At 36.7% G+C, this 24,549-nt stretch overlaps 1 protein-coding gene across 1 annotated transcript in view; it reads right to left on the bottom strand.

Annotated features, from left to right (window-relative positions):
• Positions 1-24,549, bottom strand: part of ATRN (attractin) — a 250,649-nt gene that overhangs the window by 104,340 nt on the left and 121,760 nt on the right. The window contains exons 17-22 of the mRNA XM_044681784.1: positions 22,947-23,166; positions 17,826-18,011; positions 14,862-15,095; positions 10,096-10,233; positions 4,261-4,354; positions 609-661 (exon numbers count right to left, since the gene is read on the bottom strand). Of these exons, the coding sequence (XP_044537719.1) occupies positions 609-661; positions 4,261-4,354; positions 10,096-10,233; positions 14,862-15,095; positions 17,826-18,011; positions 22,947-23,166 (925 nt within the window). The remainder of the gene's footprint in view (positions 1-608; positions 662-4,260; positions 4,355-10,095; positions 10,234-14,861; positions 15,096-17,825; positions 18,012-22,946; positions 23,167-24,549) is intronic.

Here is a 24,549-nt window from a genome sequence, read left to right as displayed (position 1 = left end):
TAGTAATTATTTTTGATAGAACTGTGAAAAATGAAAATATACTGAAATTGGGACTGATCAGTCTTTTAGACTTTGTTTCACAGGCAGAACACACAATGAACTCACATGTTCTGCACTGTTCTCAAGAGTAGGCCCAGAATAAATGCTGAACTGAAATGGACCTAGTAACTCAGGTGCTAATTCCTGCTTTGTAGTTCTGGACATTTTTCTTTAAAAAAAAAAAAAAAAAAGAATGTACTTCATAGAGGCCTCATATACAACCACCCTCCATAGAATGATTAGAGCTGGTAGGGCTCAATTGTGTTTATTTTGGTTTCTGAACTTGCTCTTCAAAGGTTCAATCAATACACAGAATTACAAAAACAGAAAAGAAAAAAAGCAATAGTTAGCAGATAGTGACTACCCCTCTTAGAATTAAAATCATCAAAAGGATCTATTAAGACAGGGCATTAGTCTTTGCAGAGAAGCCAAAGGCCCCAATACTCAGATTTCTACTGGAGCCGACTGTTCTGCTGACTTCTAACAGAGGTGTCTGATAAACACTCAAGTATGTGCAATAGGACCACATATACTGCTCCCAGATAAGTTGGAAAAATAGAAATACTTACAGTAACATGTTCCTTTGAGAGGATTTCCTTGATATCGATTTTCTACTTCACATCTAGAAAAAATGTTAAGATTTATTACTTTCCTTTTTTTTATGAAAAAGTGTTTTTATATTATTTGCAGATTTAAAATCAAATAGACTTAGAACTCAAACTTCACTCATATTAAATAAGTAAAAAATATTTTACAAGGCAGTAAGGCCACTTTTTTCATTTATGTTCCATTCTTAGTTATATCAGACTATGGTCATTCTGCTTCTTCTGGCCTCTTCCTGTAACTATCCTTCTACCAACCCAAAAATTTATTCCCTGAAAGAACATGTAGCAGGGTATTTTTTAAAAAAAATAACTTTACATTAAACAAATACTAAAAAATCAAAACAGCCTAATGCAAACTGAATAAAAAAGAGAAATTCAAGTCATTTTTGCTCTTTGGGTAATCAATTCCATCTCCAAAAGAAGATATAGTGAAAATACTTTTCAACTTCAAATTTGCTCTCATTTCTATAAGTGGTAAGTGAAAAAAAAAAGGATCTTACAGTTTATTTAAACTCAAATAAACCTTGTTTCCCCTTTGAAAGAGAACTTGAATAGTTAGGAGCAACATAATCAATAAAGATCTCAATTTTGACTAGTCTACCACAAATCACTAATTCCCATTTAAAACTTTTTCAATGAGGCAAACATAACAGTCTGTATAGCACATCTAGGAAGGCTAAGATGGGCAAATATTCTCTATTTTTACACAACTGTCATGTTAGATAATGCCAAAGCTATGGGTTAAGATCCCTTTTGGAAAGAACCAGGGTGCCACGGTGTGCTTACTTACATTGAGGGGAGGGATGTAGAGCAGTTGCTCTGTTTTAAAAAAGAGATATTGTTGCATTTTTAATGAGGATCCAGGATGAAGATGATAGGATTATGTAAAGAACCTCTTTGAGAGGAGATTTTAATTTTGCAGACATTCAGCTCAAGTCTAAACATTATATTACTTTGTACTCAATACTTGGGAAAAGATGCATAATGTGTTTTATTTACTATATCACATCTTTATTTTGGAGTCTTGATTCAAAAATCAAAATGGGATCCACGAATGCTTCAGAAACTATTAGCAACAATAAAAGGTATGCAACTAATAGACTTTAGTAAACACCAAAACCAAATCAATCAATTCTGCTATAACATAGGTCGTCAGTCTGATAAGTAGAATGGGCAGTCTATTATGGTGACAGTTTTATTGTCTATAAAATCACAGCAAATTCAAATGATACATGCTAGTTTATAAGATACCAGCTAGCTGTTAAGGTGGTCACAAATATTTCTTTTCATCCTTGAGATTTTTCTTGTTAAAAAAAAAAAAAGTAGGACTAGGAAAAGTAGGGAAAGAAACTACCAAATGAGATTTTCCTCTAAAGCAGTCCTCCCCCCATGTATTATGCTAGCTAAGCACGCCCACAAAGAGATAAGAAGTTTCTTTTTTGACCCATTTGTTCCAAAGTCTACATTCAGAATACCCTAGTTCTTCTACCTTCAGGAAATAAGAGATGTGACAAGGAAAAAAGTTTTAAGCAAAAATTAATTCTTTCTTCCTCTCTTTGTCTCAGTTCAAGAATTCCGTTTGGCTAAAATAAGCATGGGATTATAGAATTGTAGAACACACAAACTCATTTCAATGAGCATAGGTCAGTAAACAACCAAATTTTGGCAAATTGTGATTTTTGGTTTTTAAAAAAAGTAATTCTCATTTGAGGAGTGAAGAAGAAAGATACTTTGGGCCCAGAAGAGGAACCATGAGGTTCAGGTAGTAACTGATCGTTTCTTTAATACATACTTTCAATTATCTTACTATTCTATATGAATTCTGCATTTAATACTCTTTCCTTATAAATAAGCTCTAGAAAGGAAATATGTGGCAGCAAGGAAAAAAAGAGAAAGTGAACACTTTAATCTTGGATAAGGCACAAAGGGATGGTGGCAACAGCAGGAGCACAGATAAGGGATGGTAAATCTCTGAACCCAAGAAATCAAATAAGCTCAAGGATCAACAGGGTCAGCTTTCCACATCCTTTTAGGGACCCTATCATGTTTTAAGAATGTTGTCCTAGGTAAAAAGGGAATTCAGCTCCCCCTTCGCTCCCTAAATCAATTCTAAGGCTGAGTCAAGTCCAGGGGAAGCTGAAGTACTCAGAAGGACCAATGAACTAGGATGAATCTTTCATACTGCTATACTGGTTTCTTGTCAATGCGCTTAGCAAAACATTGGTTTTGCTTTCTCTCTTTTCCATTCCCTTCTTACCTCTAACTATTGTAGTTAGAAGACTTTTGTGGGTATAAGATGATTATGTAAAATGATCACTTGGGGTGACTAGGCACCCAATATGATCATCAGGGGGGATTGTGTTAATGGAATTAGCTCTAGTCCATTGATAGTCAAAACTCTACTTACTGGAGACAATATCATCCCCACCTCCCTTAGTGGGAGGGGAGATGAGTTACCCACACGTGACAATAAGTAACAAATCAAGAACAAGGGACTGCCCAAAGGGCAGTCCAAATCAATGTAGAGGCTGCCATTTGTCCACTTGAATTAGAGGTGGATCCACAGGAAGTGATGAGAGGCACTATCTCTTCAAGTATGTTGGTTACTTCCTGTTGGGGCAGTTCCCGCTTTGAACTTGGTGCTGAAGGTTCTTGGCTGAGACCTCAGACTGCTTCCACTCTGAATCCTCACGTGGGTAAGTTAGGCTGACTTCCTTGGCCTACCTTGGCGTTTCCAAACTCTGCCTTAAAGTAGGCTTATAGCCTCTCTGATTGCTATGGTCTTGTGGTTTGTAGCCTACTTTAATTAGCCTTTTAACCCTCTCTCTCCATCCAGGCCTCTGCAGGCCTGAACTAGCCTCTCCCTCTCTCTATTTCCTTACCTTTTACCTTCCTAATTGTAAATAAACCTCCTTAAACCTGATCCTGACTTGGGTCTATTTAATTATGGAATCAATCTGAATATTTGATTCTTGGCAGCCACACTTTAAATATATATCTATAAAATACCTAATATCGCCCTCTTACAAAGGCAATGATGCTCTTTCTTTCCTTGAACAAAAAAAAATTGCCAGTTCAATTATGGCTAGGGGCAACACTCAATAGAAAGGTTCTCTAGGAGTATATAATCTATGGATTGCTCAGGGTTAATACTACTCACTTTGTAATCACCTCTGCTAGAATTTAGTATTTTCAGCTGAGGTTGAGAATGGAGACTAAGTAAAACTTCAGAAAAGAATGTGAACTTGGAGCCAAAGGCTGGGGAGCAAATCCTGGTTGTATGACTTTAAGTAAGTAATTTAACCTGTCTGGGCCTCAGTTTCTTAACTGAAAAATATGGAGATGAAAGTAGATGGTTGCACTGGCCACTTCTAACTCTACATTTATGATTCAACTAGTTTTTTGAACAAATATAGAAAGGAGGCAAATCTTAAGTCTAAAGGGACTTTGAGTGATCATTGCTTTCATGTGTCTGCTTTGTCGCCCTATCATCAGCTAAAATCACTTAGATTTTACCTGACCATAAATTCAGAATTATTGTAATTACTGTCGTTAAAAATCAATTTTCCCATCAGGATTCTCAATTCAGTATATGGTACAAGTAAGTGATACTCACAATTGGCATTCATCTCCTTTGATTCCTTTGGTGGTACAGAAACACTTGCCTGTATTTGTATTACATAGGGAAGCATGACCATTACACTTGCAAGCTGTAAAAATAAAATAAAATAAAAAACACAACTTAAAATTGTTTAATAAATTAGTCTTCATTTTGCCAATAGAACCACTTTAATTGGAAAATGGAAAAGAAGGAAAAAGGATAGCAAGTGGACAGTGAAAAGTTTTCAATCAATATATTTAGCACAATGGTGCTGAAGGTTCTGAAATATTTTAAGTTGAGAGCTTGAATATTGACTCCAGCCAGCCAAACTCAGGAGGTACTACCAACTTCTACCATCTTTTCAACAAACATAGTTACCTTTGCAAGCTCTCAACTCTTACTATTCTTTCAGGATTTTTTCAGTTCCTTCATTTATTGATGTCCTATTGGTTTTCCTTATTGTAAGCTTTTAAAATATCACAATAAATGCAAATATTTCACCACATAAAGATCAGAAAAAGAGACTTGTATATTAAACCAGGAATTTCTATTAAGTAGTTTTTTTTAAGAACAATTAAATTTAACATGATAGTAACAAAACTACTCTGTCTCTCTGTATAACTCTGAACTTTCTTTTGCCATCTACTGTGAATATTTTTAATGTTTTGCTGATCTTTTCTTTCTTTTTTTTTTGCATTATTATATCTACCTTTCTCATTCATCTCCTCTTCTGAGTAAAAGCCATTCCTTTGAACAAATAAATTAAATAAAACAAATTTACAAACAAATAATGTCTAAATTCGTTCTACACTAGAAATCCACTCTCTGCCAAGAGTTAGTAGCAAGCAGGCTTCATTATCAGTCTCCTAAAGCAATGAGTCTTATTCATCAGTGTTCTTCATTCTTTCAAGGCTATTTCCTTTACATTACTGTAGTAAAAATTTCCCCTGGTTTTCCTTACTCAGTTTGTATAAGTTCATACAAGTCCTCCTGGGTCTCTCTAATCTGAATCTGTTCCCTTCACCTTCTATAAAAATGTAACATGCAATGATACATGTATAACCCAGTAGAATTGCTTGTCAGCTCTGGGAGAGGAGAAGAAAGAGGGATGGGAAAAATCATGATTCATGTAACCATGAAAAAATATTCTAAATAAATTTTTTTCAAGTGTAATACGACTCCATTACATTCATTTTCTTGGTATCACACTTCTCCAGTGACTCAATAAAGTTCAATTCTATAACCTTCAAAGAGAACAGAGGGCTTTGAGAGGATGCTGAGGGTGCATCCTGCCCATCTCCCAACCAATGGTTTCTTTCAACAACTTGCATGCTGTAGGAAGCTGCCTGGACCTGATTTTGGCAAAATAAAAATGATCAGAAATACTATTCACTAATTTTATTTAACCCTTACTTTCTTAGTAACAATTCTAAGATAGAAGGGCAAGGGTTAGGCAAATGGAGTTAAATGACTTGCCTAAGGTCAGACAGCTAGGAAGTGTCTGAGGCCAGATGTAAATCCAATCCTTCCAACTCCAGGTCTGGTGTTCCATCCACTGTGCCACCTAGCTGCCCTAATACTATTCACAATTAGGAAACACCTAGTTCAATCATGTTTATTTCCAAAGAAAAACTCAAGATAAATACAAAAAAAATTCAATTAAAGACATATTACCTAGTCTTTAGAAGTGATGTGAAAAGAATATTCAAGGCTTGCTTAGCAACATCTTAGCAAATTGGGTAATCTGATTCTCTCTAGAGGATTCTAGCAGCATATTTCTAGGTCAAGGTGGATGAGAAGCAGGACATGTGAAGCTCAAGTCTGTAAAGGATATGTCTAGAATTTCTGCTTTTTAACATGAAAAAAAATTTCTTCTAGATACTCTCTTTTTGTGACACTGTTATAGTGCCTTCTTATCTTTCTAATAAATTCTTTTCAGTCTATCACCTGATCATTCATGTCCTGCATTGTGTATAATAACTAGCATTTCTAGTGTGTTAAGGTTTACAAAGCACTTTACAAATATTTTCTTTTTTAATCATCATAACCTCTGAGACGTTAGGTGCTATTATCACCATTTTACAGCTGAGGAAACTGAGGCAAACAGAGGTTAAGTGAGTTGTCCAGGGACACACAGCTAAAAAGGATATGAGACTGGATTTGAACTCAAGCCTTCCTAATACCAGTTCCAGTGATCTGTGCACTGTGGAATCAACTTACCTTACATGATGCTGTACTCCAGATTTCTGTTCTGGGTTCTCTTCTCATCACTTCTCTAGCTATATTCTCTCTCTCACTGACCTCATCAACTTTCATGCATTCAATGATCCTGTCTATTCAGATAACTCTCAGATCCAAACATCTAGCCTTCAATTTTCTCCTGAATTTTAGCCCCATATTTCCAACACATGCTTAATATCTTGATCAGGATGTCCTATAAACATCTAAAATTCATTATGCCCAAAATAGAATTTATTACCTTTCTCCCTAAACCAATATTTCCTCTTAACTTCCTCATTTTTAGTGAAGGAATCAACAACTTTTCAGTCACCAGTTTCACAACCTAGAAGTCAGCCTTGGCTTTTTTCTCTCTCACACCTTTAATCAGCTGTCAAATCTTGTTGATCATGTTGCTGAAACATCTCTTCTATCCATTCATTCCTCTGGCTATACTCGCACAACCATATAAGACTTTATGAAGTGTCACCTGGACGAATGCAATAAGCTATTTAGTTGATCTCTCTATATTTAGGGTCTCCTTACCTTCCATTTAAGAAGCAATACTGTGTATTGGTTCCAAGGCAGAAGACTAGGCAATGAGAATAAAATGACTTGCCCAGGGTCACACTACTAAGGAGTATCTGAGGCCACATTTGAACTCAGAACTTCCCATCTCTAGGTATGGCTCTCAATCCACTGAACTACTTAGCTGGCCCTGGGTCTCCTTTTTCTAATCTAAATGCCCCCCAACTGTCAAATTAACATTTCTAAAGCACATGCCTGGTTGGCACCTTATTTTTAAGAAGCTTTACTAGCTCCCTGTTACCTCTCTGATAAAATATTAATGGTGCCTCTAGCCTCATTATACTTACTTTTTTCATTATTCTAAAATCCAGCCAAACTGGATGACTTTGTGCTCTCTGTCCATGACATTCTGTCTTCAGTCTCTATTATTTTTTACTGTCTATCTCCCAGATCTAGAATGTTCTCTTTCCTCACCTCCATTTCTTGGCACCACTAGGTCCTTCTTCAAGATCTCATAAGAGGGTTTTCCTGAATCTCCCAGCTGTTAATGTCACCACCTTTCCAAACTTATTGGAATTAATTTTGTATATACGTGGTTTTAAATTCAATTTTCTGTGAATATATCCAGTGGATGGTAAGATCCTTGAGGGCAAGAAATGATTCTCCCCACCCCCCAGTACCTCTAGTGCACTTAATATTGTTTACTTATTGATTTCCTGACTCCCTGTGGTTAGCACTCTAGCTACAGAAATTGCTTTTTATGTGTTTTGAATTGATTTATATACATGTTGTATCCTTGCTCCCAAGATAAAAAAGAATGTAAGCTTTCTAAAGGAAAGCAGTTTTCTGTCTTTGTGGACACAACATCATGTACTGAGCTTTTAAGTAGGCACTTAAGAAAAGTCTGTTTAATCAATGGCTTTATTTGGAGTACCTGTTGGTTAAGATATAACTCTCATAAATTCCAACTCCAATGTCAAGTGAAAGCCTCAACTGTTTCAGGGCCCCCGTTTGATCTCACCAGTCTGGCAGCTTTATATCGATCACAGTTCCAAAGCGTGCTGTGAGAAGGCTGACTTAAGGGATAGTTTTAAGGTAAAAGAAGAATTCAAGAAAATTTAGGAAGATTGAGGGATCTAGGACCGATGTGGATCACCAAAATGTAAGAGGGAGAATTTAGGTATTTTATAGATATATGTTTAAAGTGTGGCCGCCAGGAATCAACAATTCAGGTTGATTCCATAATTAAATCAGACCCAAGTCAGCATCGGGTTAGGATAGTTTATTTACAATTAGGAAGGTAAAGGTAAGGAAATAAAGAGAGGGAGAGGCTAGTCCAGGCCTGCAGAGGCCTGGATGGAGAGAGAAGGTTAAAAGGCTAAATAAATTAGGCTGCAAGCCATAAGGCCTAGCAACCAGATAGGCTAGTGCCTACTTAGGGCAGAGTTTGGAAGCGGCCCAGGTAGGCCAAGGAAGTCAGCCTAACTTACTCACGTGACCATGCTGAGTAGAAGCTGCCTGAGGTCTCAAGGGAGCTCCTTCAGTACCAAGTTCAAAGGGGGAACCACCTCCACAGGAAGTAACCAACATACTTGAAGAGATAGTGTCTCTCGTCACTTCCTGTGGGTCCACCTCTAATTCAAGTGGACAAATGGCAGCCTCTACACTGATTTTGGACTGCCCTTTGGGAAGTCCTTGTTCTTGATTTGTTACTTATTGTCACGTGTGGGTAACTGTCTCCCCTCCCCATTAAGGGAGGTGGGGATTACATCATTTCTATGCCTAGGATGAGTAGAGTTTTGACTATGAATCAGCTAGAGTTAATTCCATTTACACACAACTGATACACTTACTCTTCCTATCAACTATTTTCTTTATCTGGAATGCCCTATTGACTCTTATCTCTGTCTAAATCCTACCTAGCCTTTTAAAGCCTCTCTCACATAACATTTCCTTCTTCAAATCTTTCCTGACCAGTTCAGGTCACATCCATCTCATTTGCCTTTAAATTTCTAAGACAATTAGTCATAGAATTATGGAACATTAAAGCTTAAAGAGGATTGCAAGGTTCTTCATATACATATATAACATTAACATATATATGTGTTTGTATACACACACATGTTTAAAGGCTAAATAAACACTGTGTTAGTGGAAATTTGGGGTTCATTTGAGCCTTAAATATTTAGTAATATGATATAAACTTCCTGTGGATGTTTAGGGGACTTTGGAACTACATTTCCCATGATTCAACAGGTTTCCTGTCTTACATGGTGACATGAGCCAACGTAATGCGTAGCTTAAATAGAGAGGACGTGATTGGAATGCTCTCCTTTGGTATGAGGCAGCCAGGTGGGAGAAGGTATGGCGGGCGATTTGAATTAGATCTTAGCAGGTGCGTGGTCTCTTTTCTTAAATTTACCAATATGAATTTAAATAAACTATTAATGCTTTTAATATCCATCTATATTAATTTTAATTGTAACAACACCAAGAATAACAACTCCATGAGTTTTACATACCATTGGAATCACTATAGATGCCTCAGTGTGGTGCCAATACATGTGCCAAGGCATCTCATACTTCTCAGAATTTATGGGACTCTTTTCTAAACTACAAAGTCATACTTTCTTGTAGCTTTACATTTAGGGGGCTTGAAAAGTATTTTCCTTTAGTATTTATTCATTTTATTACCAGTAATGGGAGAAAAACATCTTTAATAGTGCAACTTAATTAAGAGTTCTATTGAAACATTTCAGACTATCAGGAAAAGTAGTACAGTACTTAAAATATTAGAAGATTCAGGTTTATATAAATGATGTAGTTAATATTAAAGCAAAACAGGATCCAACTAATATAACTTTTCAATTTTACATGCTAACAAATGAACTGTGAATGTTTGTTCTCCTCCAAATACAAAGTTGTTATTGCTTTTATACTTTTAATCTTCATAAATGAGAAAACTCAATGACAAAGTATACTGAAAATAGCAAATGCTTACTAAGAAACATAGCATTCATTTGCCTTATTTGCCTCTGCTTTATAATTTAATAAATACAGTACTGTAAATTAGGTTTGTATTTAACAAAATTGGACTTCACTTACGTTGACATGTTCCTCCATTGGTAGGATCACCATAGAAGCCTGATATACAGGTCTCACAGTGTTTGCCAGTTGTCAGGTTCTCGCATTTCTCACAGATGCTTTCATTGACACATTTACTGTGTCCATTACATTGGCATGCTTGGGGAAGAAAAGAGATTTGGGATAGTAATAACTTCACAGCAAAGTGGCAATAAATCCTCAAAAATTATGAACTAAGTCTTCCAAACTTATAGATATTAGAAGCAGCTTGCTGAATATACTCTTTGTCAAGAGAACAAAAAAGCAAAATATAAAGGTCTAGTTCATCAAAAAAAAATTGTATCTCAGAGAGATCCCAGAGGGAGAGATTTAAAAGAGAAAACATAGCAAATGCAGCCTTCATTTTGGGTTGGAACACAGCAATCTGAAAAGACTGGCATTAGAGTACACTGTAGTAAAAACACCAAGAAAAAGTGGAAATAGTTTGGGCTCGTAAGCAGCTTACAGAGCCATGACATAGTAATGATGATTAGATAATTAAATTATCCAGACATCTGCTGGAGCTCTCTTGGCCAAAAGCAAAACGGCTATTTCTTGGCTTGCCTTCATGAGAATTTCAACCTTCAAAAGTGAAGGAAATAATTAAAGGAGGTGAGAATAAGATATGAGGATATATCTTATTCTCACCAAGGAAGAACTTATCGATAAGGTGGAAATGATAGGAACCCTGGGGAAAAAGTCAGTTAATGAGGATTTATGTTCCACAGACTAGGATAAGTACAAGGCATACAAGGAAAGGCAAAAATAGCCCCTGCTCACCAGGACCTCCCAGACTCTAGAGGAGGCAACATGTAACAGCAGGATAAAGTGGGGGTAGTCTCAGGGAAGGCATATGGAATAAAGAGGCCCGGGAAAGGCTTCTAAAGAAAGATGGACTTCGGGTGAGATTTGAAAGAACCCAGGGAAGCCAAGAGGCAGAGAATCCCAAGCATGGAGACAGCAAGGAGATAGACTGTCCTGTGAAAGGATCAGTAAGGAGGCTAGTAGCACCACATCAAAAAGTATGGAGAGTAAGATTATAAGAAGCCTGGCAAAATAGGAAGTGGAAGAGTTCTGAAGGGCTTTTCTATCTGGATTTTCTATCTGGTCCTGGAAGCAATGGGAAGTCACTAGAGTAGATTAAATGGAGGAAGTGGCACAGTCAGTCCTGTGCTTTAGGAAGCTCACCTGGACAGCTGAGTGGAGGGGGGACTGCTGGGGGAGAGACTTGAGGCAGGAAGATGAGGCTGCAGGTTACTGTAAGAGTTCAGGCAGGAGAGATGAGGGCTTGTACTAGTATGTGACAATGTCACACGAGAGGAGGGAGTATATGTGGGAGATGTTACAATGGCAGAAACAAAAAGAACTGATAACTAATTGAATGTGGGGGAGTGAGAGACTGTGAGGAGTAGAGAATTATAACTATGCTATGCCCCTGGGTGACCACTCCACCTTAGCATCTATGATAGAGAAAGAAATGACCTTTTGGGCATAGTCTGACATTCACTCTAGAAGTGCAGAGAAAAGGTTTAAAAGGTTTCAGAGAGGGGGCAGTTGGGTAGCTCACCGGATTGAGAGCCAGGCCTAGAGACAGGACGTCCTAGGTTCAAATATGGCCGCAGACACTTCCCAGCTGTGTGACCCTGGGCAGATCACTTGACCCCCATTGCCTACCCTTACCACTCTTCTGCCTTGGAGCCAATACACAGTATTGACTCTAAGACAAAAGGTAAAGGTTTTTTAAAATAATAATAATAATAAGGTTCAGAGAAAAGACAGACAGGATCTTGGGACCTAAAATTTCACAGGTAGTCAATTCAGGAGAGATGGAAAGCTCTCAAGAATGAAATTTTGGAAACACAAAAGAAAAACAATTCTGTTAAAAAAAGAGAATAATGTTGATGCAAACTGACTTAAATTTCAAAAAGGCATGTGCAGAAGGAAGCAATGGTAAGAGATGAAAAAGGCTGGATAAAAAAAAGCACGTAGAAATAATGTTAGAAACACTAAGTATAAGCCTGAGCAAAGGGCTAGCAAGAAAAGTAATGAGGTTTTTTTCCTTGTTTTTTAGCTATACTGGAGAAAAATATAGAAAAGAAAGTAGAAAAACTACTAGGGATGAATGGGATATTAACTACTAAGGAAAACACAGCAGAATGACTCAACTATTATTTTTGCTTCCATTTTATTTACCTTTCAAATCAGGAAAGATAAGAAAAAATTCCTAATAGGGAGTGGATATACAACAAAAGTAAAGCAATTAAAAGTAAAGCAATTAAAATCTGAGGCCTTGAGATCCACAGCTGAAAGGGACTTTGGTGGCTATCTATTCAAATCCTTCATTTATAGAGAAGAAATAAGGATCCAGGATTATGTGGCATACATATAGTCATCTAAGTAGCAAGATCTGGAAGTGAAGGTCCTCTACATCTAAATCCAATGCTCTTTCTACTATAAAATGCTGCCTTTGATGTCACTAGTGTCAAACTACTACATTCTAGGGTCTTGACAAAACTGGCAGATGTAACTGGATGTAACTGCTGAGCCACTGTTAATGATTGTTGAAAGTTAGTGGAGAAGGAAAGAAGTGTCTCAGGGTTAGGGAAGGGCAAATGACCCAACCTTAAAAAAAAAGAAAGAAAGAAAAAAGAATTGAGTCAGTAAACTATAGACTAGTGACTCCAATTTTAATTTTTGGTAAAATTCTAATTATTAAAGGAATGGGTAATGGATAGAAAATGAAGTCCTGATCACAAAAGCTCAGCATGGCTTCACCGAGAACAGTCCATGTCAGACAAACTTCATTTCCTTTTTTGACAGAATTACTAGATTAGCAGATTGGAGAATGCTGTCCCTTTAGTTTAGCTATAGCACAGCAAAGCATTTGACAAAGTCTCTCCTGCCAGACACTGAAAACAAGGTAGAGAGATGTGGGGCTTACATGATCTTAGAATCATGGATTTAGAGGTAGAATGGATTGAGAGTGATCATCTAGCCCATCTCTTGATCTGACCTATATAGCAAGTGAGGACAAGATAGGTTAAGTGACTGATGGTAGAGCTATGATTCAAAGCTAGATGATAAATCCAGCACTGTTTCTAAGTATGCTGCCTCTACTTATAAAGTTAGATAAGCTCAGAATGGGTTGCTGAGCCAGACTTGAAAATTGGTCATTAACAGTTTGAAGTCAGCTTGAAACGGTGAAGGATAGCCAATGCCCAGAGAACTATGCATGGCCCCATGCTATTTACTATTGTTGCCAATGACTTGGATAAAGGCAGACAGCATGCTTGCCAAATGTGCAGATGGCACAAAGCTGGGGGGCTACGGAGGAATAAAGGGAAGATGGAGAAAACATTAGATGACAAATTCATATATAGGGCCTGTGGTTAGTCACCTAGGATGAAAATGAATAGAGATAAATATAAAGTCCTATATTTTGGCCTTGAAAACTCCACCAAAACATCATAATTACAACATCTGGCAGACAGAGAAATCCCCACCTAAAAGATAACTGCAAAGGAGAACCACTCTGGGGACATGATGTAGGGGGAATTCTTGCTCTGCTACAAGTTAGACTAGATAGTTTTTGACAGCCTTTCTACTTCTCTGAGAATAATGAACAACATAAACAGAACTAGTAAAAGGAAGTTAATCAAGTACTCCTTACACTGGTCTACAACAAAAGCCTCTGATAAAACTGAAAGCAATGGATGCATGCAAAAAAACATTTCTAAACACAGTAACATATTCTTAAATGTTATGTCTTTTTTTAAAACCCTTACCTTCCATCTTAGAATCAATACTGTGTATTGGTTCTAAGGCAGAAGAGCAATAAGGGCTAGGCAATGGGGGTTAAGTGACTTGCCCAGGGTCACAGAGCTGGGAAGTGTCTGAGGCCAGATTTGAACCCAGGACCTCCCATCTCTGGGCCTGGCTCTCAATCCACTAAGCTACCCAGCTGCCCCTTGTGTCATTTTTAATATGAACCAAATTCTATTAAAAGAAGTCATTTGCATGGTTGTTGATGGGAATTTTATTTGTTTGTCTGTTTTTAAGTCTTCTGGAATTCTGTTAAACTGAAAATAACTCTCATAGTTTGACTATCACCTGGGACTTGGATGAAGGTAAAGGAATAAACAATTATATAGCATCTACCAGACATTGTGCTAAGTGTTTTTTCACAATATTATCTCATTTTATTTTCACAACTATCAAGTGAAGAAGATGCTATTAATATCTCCATTTTGCAGCTGAGGAAACTGATATAGAGGTTAAGTGACTTTCCCAGGGTCATACAGAGAGTAAGTGTCTGAAGCTGGATTTCAACTCAGATTTTCCTGACTCTAGGCCCAGAGCTCTATTCAGTGTACCACAGAGCCCATTTTGGATTATTTTGTTCTTGGTGGAGATTTCACTTTAAAAAGATTTGACCTCTCAAAAGGTCACATCAGACTTACTCATGGAATATTACATAGGGAGGGTACAAATGACTTCATCTTGCTCATGCAGAAAATAAGCAAAAGCAGACAACAATAAAAATCGGCAATTTTTCTTCAACAGGTCAAACTGAAAAGTGAAGTTCTTATTAGAATATAACATCACTTTTTTTTTCCATGAAATGAATTTCTCCCAAGTTTAGTTTAACCATTCTTCTATTACCAAGGGTAGGCAAACACTTAGAACTTTAAAATAGGGTAAAGAATAGTTTTATGGCCAAAATACAAAAAAGAGAATTTATTTGTTACCTGGACATTGGATGAACGACCAGTTGTATCTGTTTTCCTCTAGACATATGCTAGAATTAAGAAGTGGTTGTGGGTAGTAACTCCCTGTGGGTGCCTGGAATGGCATCTTTACTGGCCCTTTGTAGGAGCCCTCAATGCACTTGCCCTTGCCAGTGTTGCTTGGATCAGTACACCAGCCACAGCCAGGCTGCTCCAAACAGTGACCACAAGTACAATAGCCAGAACAATTTTCCGCTATAAAAACAAAATACCAAAAAAGAAAAAATACCTGGTTACAAAAATTTTCACATGTTACATAGTAAAAAATAGTCTTTTGTAGAAGATCAGGGTTTTGAAAGGGACAAACAAATCCTTTGGAAGAAAGCAGAAAACTATTCTTACAAATCTCCAGAGAAAAATTTTATAGCTTTTAATGTCAAAATGTCTAATCATAAAGAAGGTAACAGACTAAATATTATCTACTTCATTTTACAAAGAAGAAAAGTAAAGTTCACAAAGTAGAAGTGATTTGTTCAAGATCGCAAGGGAAATCAATGGTGAAGTGGAAAACAGAAACAAGGTTTTCTAATCTCAGAAGAATCTTTTCACACTGATTCTTGTTCATTATACTTACAAAAAGACTAAATAATTTTTTTTAGAAAATTATAAGATTTTTTTCTTTATATAGAAGGACTTGTTAGAGATCTATGCCAACTTGGTCACTTTAAAAATACGGAAACTGAGGCCAGGTGATAAACTAGTTTTGGCACAAACTTTATGACAAAGCAAAGTAGAGGCTGGAACCCAGGCTCTCCTGATTCTGAGTCCTGTGACTCTTCAATTTCTTTTTTGTCTAATTTCCTTCTGCTATAACTTCAAGTTAAGATCCCTTCCTTAATCCTTAACGCAGGTGAACAATTAATTCAAAACAAAATTGAAAAAAAAAAAAAAAGACCCAGATCTTAGAAGAAAATGATCCCCATGGCCTTCTCTTCTCTGGAAGTGAACACTCTAAAATTTTTTAGTTTTCCCCACAAACCTCATTTACGAGGTCTACAATTCTATTTTGACCTTTTCCCATGTTCTTAATGTCTCTTACAAATTGTAGTACTCAGAACTTTGCTAAGGAGTTGGATAAAAAGTTAGAGAAAGTGATGATTTTCTCATTGTTCCCTCACACTCCATTATTTTTTTATATCTCCCACACTCCACTAACTTCTTATTATCCTAGGATTCAAGTATCACCAGAATCTCCAAATCTAAATTTATCTGATGAATCTAAATCATCTTTCATGAGCACTCTGACTATTGCTGCTTGCTTTCTTACTGTCAAACAATCAATATATTACCTGTTCAAAATCAATAGGTTATATAAAAACTAAAGAATCACTAAGGCAGTGATGGGCAAACTTTTTAAAGAGGGGGCCAAAGGAAAGGAAATGCTCATCTGTCAGTCTGTTTCTAAGGCAACTCTTTCAAAGTTTCATTGTATTGTATCCTATTCATTGTATTTGTCAGCTTAGGAATAATGTCACAGGGCGGATAGAACATTTCAGCGGGCTGCATCTGGTCCACAGGCCATAGTTTGCCCATCACTGCACTAAGGCATTTGATATCCAATTGTACTCAAATCAAAAGAATTAGCATCATGATAACAATAGGCTTAAACTATTTCTAATTATAACTTAAATTTTATTAAGTATTCCTAAAGGCTTCCTAGAGAACTACACTGAAAAATCAAAATTAAAAATCTGCCCCCAAAGAGAAATAAATATACTTTATTCTAACTTAAATAGTAAGCTACACTTTAAGAAAACATATGAAATAACAAAGATTACTGGAAAAAGCTTATGTACATATACACAAGACTAATAATTTCAAGGTTAGAGATTTACATCACAATGATAACACCTTTAATTTTAATTTTACGTAAAACACATAAAACATTATTTCTTAATGTATATTACCATTTTGTTTTCTTTATTTATTTTGAACCCTTATCTTCTGCCATAGAATCAATACTGTGCATTGGCTCCAAGGCAGAAGAGTGGTAAGGGCTAGGCAATGGGGGTTAAGTGACTTGCCCAGAGTCATACAACCAGGAAGTGTCTGAGGTTAGATTTGAAACTAGGATGTCTTATCTCTAGGCCTGGCTCTCAATCCATGACCCACCTAGTTACCCCCATTACCATTTTATTTTAACCTGAAAGCAAACTGTACATTTGGTAAGTTGATAGTCTTCAAAGCCTTTTGTGTATGATAGAATCTGATTTATCTTATGTTCCAGAGTAATTGTGGGGGAGGACCTTACAGAGGTATAACAACACATGAAAAATCTCTATCATTTTAACCAATTATAAGAATATAGTTAATTTTTTTTAAGGCTATAGATTTTCTGAAATGGTCTGTTTCCTTTTCTTTTCTTATCTTTCCTTTTTTTTTAAACCCATACCTTCTGTCTCTGAATCATTACTAAATATCAGTTCCAAGGCAAAAGAGTGGTAAGGGCCAGGCAATGGGCCTTAAGTTTCCAGGATCACACAGCTAAAAAGTATCTAAAGTCAAAATTGAACTCAGGACTTTCCATCTCCAGGCCTGGCTCTCTATCCCCTGAGCCACCTAGTTGCTCTTTGGTCTACTTTATTTTTTGAAAATTAACACCAACCAGTAGATCCCATCCAGACTGTGAGGCCAACATAATGCTACGGGCAACATATTTCTGTCAGGTGGCTATGGGGCAGACAGAAATTTCTTGTTATGAAAGATCATGGAAAACCTGCCTATTCATGAGTCCTTGAAATAATCACACATCTGACAAGAACACTCTGCAAAGATATCACATTCCAATGGTTATTCTCACTGATGTGAATAGATCCGTATGTACAAACATACACATAAGCCTACATATACATCCCTCCCATACACACGCCAACACAAACAAGTTCTAAGGCAGGAGTTCATTTACAAAACTAAGAGATTACTTACGGGGACAGCTGCTCATGGTGTACCACTCCATACACTGGCCAAAGGGAAAAGAAGCCACATAAGCATTCGAATCTACACACTGCTTCATGTTACTACACCACATGCACTCTGAGCTACCACTGGTACACTCTCCACACATTGTCCTCAAGGCACAGGGAGTCCGACACTGTTTGGCACTGTGGTTGGCTAGACGTGGAAAATAAACAAAAAAATAAATAAGTAAAACAGAGAAAATACATCAAATCTAAATTTGAAGCCTTCTAGTACCTAATGGCCAGCTAATTTCTAACCATGTATTTCAGTCCCAATTTGCTGGGAAGTTGGAGCAAAAAGTGGCCAGATGGAGATAAGAGAGGAAAAAGAAAAGGAGGAGAAGGGTGGTGGTTGTTCTGAAGTGGGCATGAGACTTCAGCAGTAAGTCACACAGTAAACCAATAAAATAAATTATAGAACCTTAGTCTAATCAGAACTGAAAGACCCAAGTAGGCTTCACCGTGGATAGGAAGATCCTAGAAAGAAGATAATATGTATCTTCTATAGATTTAATATGCTACTAGCAAATGTTAACACAAAAAACTAGAATCAACCAACACCCAAAAACATACTTTATTATAGGACACAAATTAAAATCCACAAATGAGATTTATGTGTTTACTTGGGGGGAAAAAAAGGTTTCAAAGTTAGTATACTTTCAAATAGTAAATTTCAGGATATTTTTCATTCATCCACCAAAGCAAAGAGTGAGGGAAGAGAGGATGTCAAAGAAAAGGAAATGATATTAAACACAACCTAACATGTTTTTAAACAGAATATGTCTTTAGACTCTATGTGCTTGGAATTTTAGTTGAATTATTTTATAGCAGGTTATTAGAGGTAAAACTTTAAGTAACAGAACATATGAAACTTGTAGCAATAGAGAAAACACTTCCCAATAGCATATATACATTATATTTTCAATTTAACTTTTAATAAAATGCCAGGAATCAGAATTTGAAGGCATTTGGCAAGAATGCAAGTGATGACTTAACAAAAGTGAAGCATTGCCAGAATATCCATATTATCTATTGTCAGATTTAACTTAACCATCATAATTACATTTTATGCTATTACTTAGGTTTAAAATACATATATATGTGTATATATATATATACACATATATATTTCTATAAAACGCAGAAATAATTCATTCATCTGACAGTAAGGTATTCTGAATACATGCCATTTTCTACCTTTTTTTGCCATTCAGGCTTGTCTGACTCTTTGTGATCCCTTTTTCTATTTACAGAAGTTTAATTTTATAAATATACAAACTTTTATATTTCAATGAGGACATTTAAAAATTGTATTCTTCTTTATCTTAGTTATTGGAGTATACTGGAGATAATTTGATCTTTTCATGATTATTAAGAATTATCATTAAGAACATCACTTCCAGGGCTTAGCAGAGTGCTAGGTGCATAGTAGGTGCTTAGTCAATATTTAATGATTACAGTTATTGTCCTCTAGTAAATCTTCTCCCAACCCCTTCAATACTCAAAAAACTCCGGTGACTCCCTTTCACCACAGAATCAGTTATAAAATCCTCTCTATAGTAATCAAAACCCAATGTAACTGCCCCTCCCCAACTCCCAACCTTTCTAGACTTCTTACACCTTATACCTATTTCCTCCACATACTCAGAAATCCAGTGCCACTAGCCTCCTTGCTATTCAACCAACAAGAAACTCCATCACACAACTCCAGGCATTTTTATTAGCTGTCTCCCATACATAAAATGCTTTCCCTCCTCATCTCTGCCTCCTGGCTCCTTTTAATTCGCCACAAAAATCTCATTTTCTAGAAGAAACCTTTCCTAATCTCCCTTAATTCTAGTGCCTTCTCTCTGCTTATTATTCTAATTTATCCTGTATACACCTTGTTTGTACAAAATTGTTTACAGTTTTGAATGCTACACAACTGATAATGAAACAGCTTCTGCCAACTGATTTCCTAATTTTCCTGAAAGTCATCTTCATTATAGCTTTTCAGCATCCTCTGACTTGTCAACAGGACTCAAACCACCAAGAATTATATCTGTATCTTTGCCACCACAGACCTGTCCTGTCTATAGCTTCTTTGCACACAGTGGGTTGCATACTGTCTCCCTCTCAAGATTGTGAGCTCCTCAAGAACAGGAGCTAACTTTACTTTTCTTGGTTTCTCCAGTGCTCAGAACAGAGCCTGGCACACAAAGAGCACTTAATAGATGTTCACTGACTTCAACCCACCCTTTAATTTTACTTGCACTATTCATTGGTGAGGATGTGAACAACACAGTGTTGAATATTCTGAAAACGATCACTACCAAAGCCTCCAAGTTTCTTTATAATCATCATGATAGTTCTGTAGACATGATATCAAGCTACAATTTTCCCCAAATTCCTTTTAATCTTTAAGTTAACAGTATTTTAGGCACAAACCAAGAAAATGGTGGGGGAAGGAGGAGGAGAGAATAAAAAGCTATGGTACATTACCAGTGACAAATTATGCACCAAAAGCAGTGTGACAAACTAATCAGATAAGTAAAAATAAGAGGGGTATGGGTAATATAGTGAGAGAGAGGGTTAAAAGATGGTCTGCATGCACTTGTATCCTTGTAATGTCAAAAAGTCACAAGAAAGGCCTCCAACTGTTGAGCAGATCGTCAATGGAGGATCTATTGGAAAACATGGAGGAGAGTTGTACAAGATGATAATACTAACAATAGACATTTAAACAGTGCTTTAAAGTTTGCAAAGTACCTTAAAAACAGCATCACTTCTGAGCCCCACTACAACCCTGTGACATGAGTTAAGTACTGACAAATGAGGAAAAAGACTCAGAAAGGTTACATGACTTTCTCACAGTCAGAGAGTTAAGTGTAAGAAGAAGAATCCAAATCCTTGGACTTGCACACTCTGAGTCTAAAACTATCCACCCAGTTCCATGTTGTCTCTATAAAAGACATGTATGGGCTCCAATCTATATCACTGGAGGAAGTTAACATAACAATGAGATCAAAGATTCATCAAAGTATAAACATATTCTTCACCCTCTAATCTGTCATATAAGACACACCCCTAATCCACTCTACATACCACATTACATGTTCTGATCATCTTGCTCCTTTGATGATTCAAAATTATTCAGTAATTTCACAGTCTACTAAAGGATTCCATGTGATAGTCTCAGTTTACTTTTCTAGCCTTTTCATCTACCATTTAGCATTCTAAGTTGAAGCTGACTCACTTTTCTCCCATGAATGGCCTACATATTTCTACCTCCTCTTGTTTTTGGACACTTATCCACTTGACACATCATTTTCCTGTGAAAATCCTCATCGTCCTTTAAAGGGCAGTTTAAATGACCCCTCTTTTTCATGCAGTATTTGCAGTTTTCTTACAATACTTCATACCAAACAGGAATTCTCTGAACCCTCCTCTTATATTCCTTGTATGTGCTCCTTAACTATTTATACATTGTCTCCCCTTTAGAACATGGACTCTTTGAGGAAGGGGGGCAATGCTTTTGACCTTTTTTGTATGTCCAGTATTTAGCGCAATGCATGGCATATAGTAAACATTTAATAAGTGCTTGCTGACTGATTAAACTTCCCTAACACTTTGGTATTCCCTTATATCATCTATCATATTCTGCCTAATATTTAACTCTCTCTTATCCAAATACACATTAAATGATAAGTTCTCTTGCAGCTCCTAGCACAGGATCTAAGCACTGAATCAACTATAAATATAAGTATAAACAATATTTTAGTTCATCAATTAAATCAGTGAAGCAGGTCAGAACAAGGCAAAAATGTCATAAGAGATTAACTCTGCAGGAGAAGTGGAAAGGAGAGGAAACCAAGGAGTGAGCACATGATAATAATTTAGAAAGAGAATAGTTATTCTCTTCCTATATGTCTATGATTCAGAGCTGATCTCTTATTGAATGTGCAGGAATAGTCTGAGCCCATTTATAAATACAACTGCCCACCACCCTCTAAGACAGAAAACCTCAGAACTGCAACAGTCTAATCACACACCAATACCATGTAAACACTCAACTTGGCTTGTTCTACTTGAATCTCCAAGAGCTTAGCTCTCCAACCATTATTTCACCTTAGTTGAAGGCCCTTGTCATTTGCTTAAACTAGTGCAATAACCTGCTGGCTAATCCAAACCATGCTCCACAGGGCTGCCTAAGTGAATTTCCTAAATTATAAGCCTGGTTATGTCACTACTCTACTTGACAAACTCCAACAGCACCACCATGTTACTGCCAGGATCAATTATAATAGTCCCTACTTTTAAAGCCTTTCATGACTGGACCCAGGCCTGTCTTTTCAGACTTACTATGTATCAGTCCTCTTCACACATGCCAGAATGGCCTTCTGCCATTTTCTCACACAGAGCCCCTGAATCCCTTGTTTCTGTGATTTTGATCTCACTGTCTTCCTTGCTTTAAGTGCCTGTCTCCTCCTCTCACTGACTCTTAAAATCTCTAGTACCTTTTCTCAGAATACCTTAGATCCACCGGGCCCATGTGCTGCCTTTCACAGCTAGAACGTAACCCCCTCAAAAGCAGGCACCACTCATTTTTATCTTGGTTATCTCTAAGCCTTAGCACAGTGCTTGGCATACAGCAGTAACTGTTAATTAGTAAACACTTATTGATGGGCTGGTTGATTGGCATAAGCTACAAGAAGTTAAGTGACATTCAGTCCATGAGGCATCTGAATAAGAGGTTAATAAGGGAATGTGTATATGAGCACACACGAACACACACACACACACACACACACACACACACACACACACACACACACACACACACGGTCTAGTTCAATCCCTTCATTTTCTAAATGAAGGGAGTGAAGACAAGACAAGGTAAGTAAACTGCCCAAAGTCACACAAGCAGTGAGTCTCTTTCCCAGTAACACAGAAACCACTTAAAGGAAAATCAGGAGGTCATTTTTATCTCCATAGCCCTAAGAGCCTAGCACAGAGCCCTCCACAAAATGGGTACTAAAATAATTACAGAAAAAGGGAAGAAAAAAGGGAGACAGGAAAGAACAAAGGGATGAATGAACTACATACTTACCAGGCCTTTCACAGATACTGCCATTAAGTGGATTGATGCAGGTTGCAGCCTTCAAGCCCCTGGCATTAGGCTCTGCCAAGATTCCACAAAATCCAGCATCACTTGGTTCTGATGGTAGCCACTGAAGTAAGCTATTTGTAAATGGGGACATGTCTTCCCAGCACCAGTAGGACACATTGATCTTCCGAAGCCCTACCCATGGGGTCAAAGTTGTTTTGGACTATAGATAAAACAGACACAACTATTATTATTCCATCTGATCTCTGGAGAGGGGAGATAGCTAATCACATCCCAAATTCTATTATGCACAAGAAACAATTCCAGTCATCAAGCACATATCACTCATGGCAGAAGCAGACTGAAAAAGGTCAGCAAGGCTTTCGTGCTGTTACACCCATGATTCACTCTTCACATTTTAAAAAGACAAAAACAAGTATCAAAGGGGAAAAAAAATGTAACTTGCCAAAGTTTCTTCAGAGGGCATAGAATAACAACAAAGCTATAACTGGGACTTTATATGCCCAAACTCTTGCCTCCTCTGGTAGGGGTTCATTACAGATGACTAAGAAGAAACTAGTTCAGATAATCCACTTCCCCAACAAGTAATTTAAAAATAACTACTGTGTACATAGCACCACCTCTTTCCTTTAAATCAAAGGACAATTCCTACTCTCAAAGAGTAAAAATTCAAGGCCAAAAATTAGAAATTATGTAGCTAACATATAATAATTTCAAGATGACATACTACCATCTACATGATAACATGAGGTGGACTGTAGGTATAATTGTTAGGGAAATAAATAGTAAAATATATTATTGCTATAGTTAATGAGGAAATACCATATAGAGAGTGGATCTTGAGATGAAATATAAAGAAAGAAAATAGAAGGGAAGTGGTGGAAAAGACAGTGTTCTTACCAGGTGAAGGCAACAATATAAATAAAGACATAGAAAAAAGTAAAAAAAAAATATACAGAGAATGGAATGATTAGGTAGCAGAGATATACTATTGAGAAATTATGTAGAATAGGTGCAGTACACTCAGTTAACATAGGATTGTGTACATAATTCAGATTGGACTTGATAAGTAAAAACAATTCACTGTAGATTTTTAAGCAGGGAATGAATATAATGAAAACAATATTTTAAGAATATTAATCGGTTAATGGCAAGGAGAATTCATCCATTAGAAAGGGAGTTAGACTTGATGTAGTGGGAAGGCCACTGGATTTAGTCAGTAGAGATGGGTTCAAAACCTCAGCTTTGCCAGTTACTGCCATTTAGTAAATCATTTTCTATCTATGGCCCTAAATTTCTGCATCTGTAAAATAAGAAAATTAAGATAGATAATTAAGATAGTTAAGCATCTTAACTTTTTTTTTTAAATCATAGACCCATTTGGCAGTATGGTTGAGCCTAGGGACTCTAGAATATTTTAAGTGCATAAAATAAAATACACAGGATTACAAAGGAAACCCATTATATTAAAATAAAGCTAACACAATTTTTTAAATTTCATGCTAGTTTAAGAATTTCTTCACTAAATGATCTCTAACAAATTATAATAATACAAACATAATTTCCATTTCTAAAATCCCATATG

This window comes from Gracilinanus agilis, chromosome 6 (assembly GCF_016433145.1).
Source record: "Gracilinanus agilis isolate LMUSP501 chromosome 6, AgileGrace, whole genome shotgun sequence".
In the NCBI taxonomy this organism is placed as follows: domain Eukaryota; kingdom Metazoa; phylum Chordata; class Mammalia; order Didelphimorphia; family Didelphidae; genus Gracilinanus; species Gracilinanus agilis.
The sequence above is the reverse complement of the archived record's forward strand: the minus strand, read 5'-3'. Positions and strand labels throughout refer to the sequence as shown.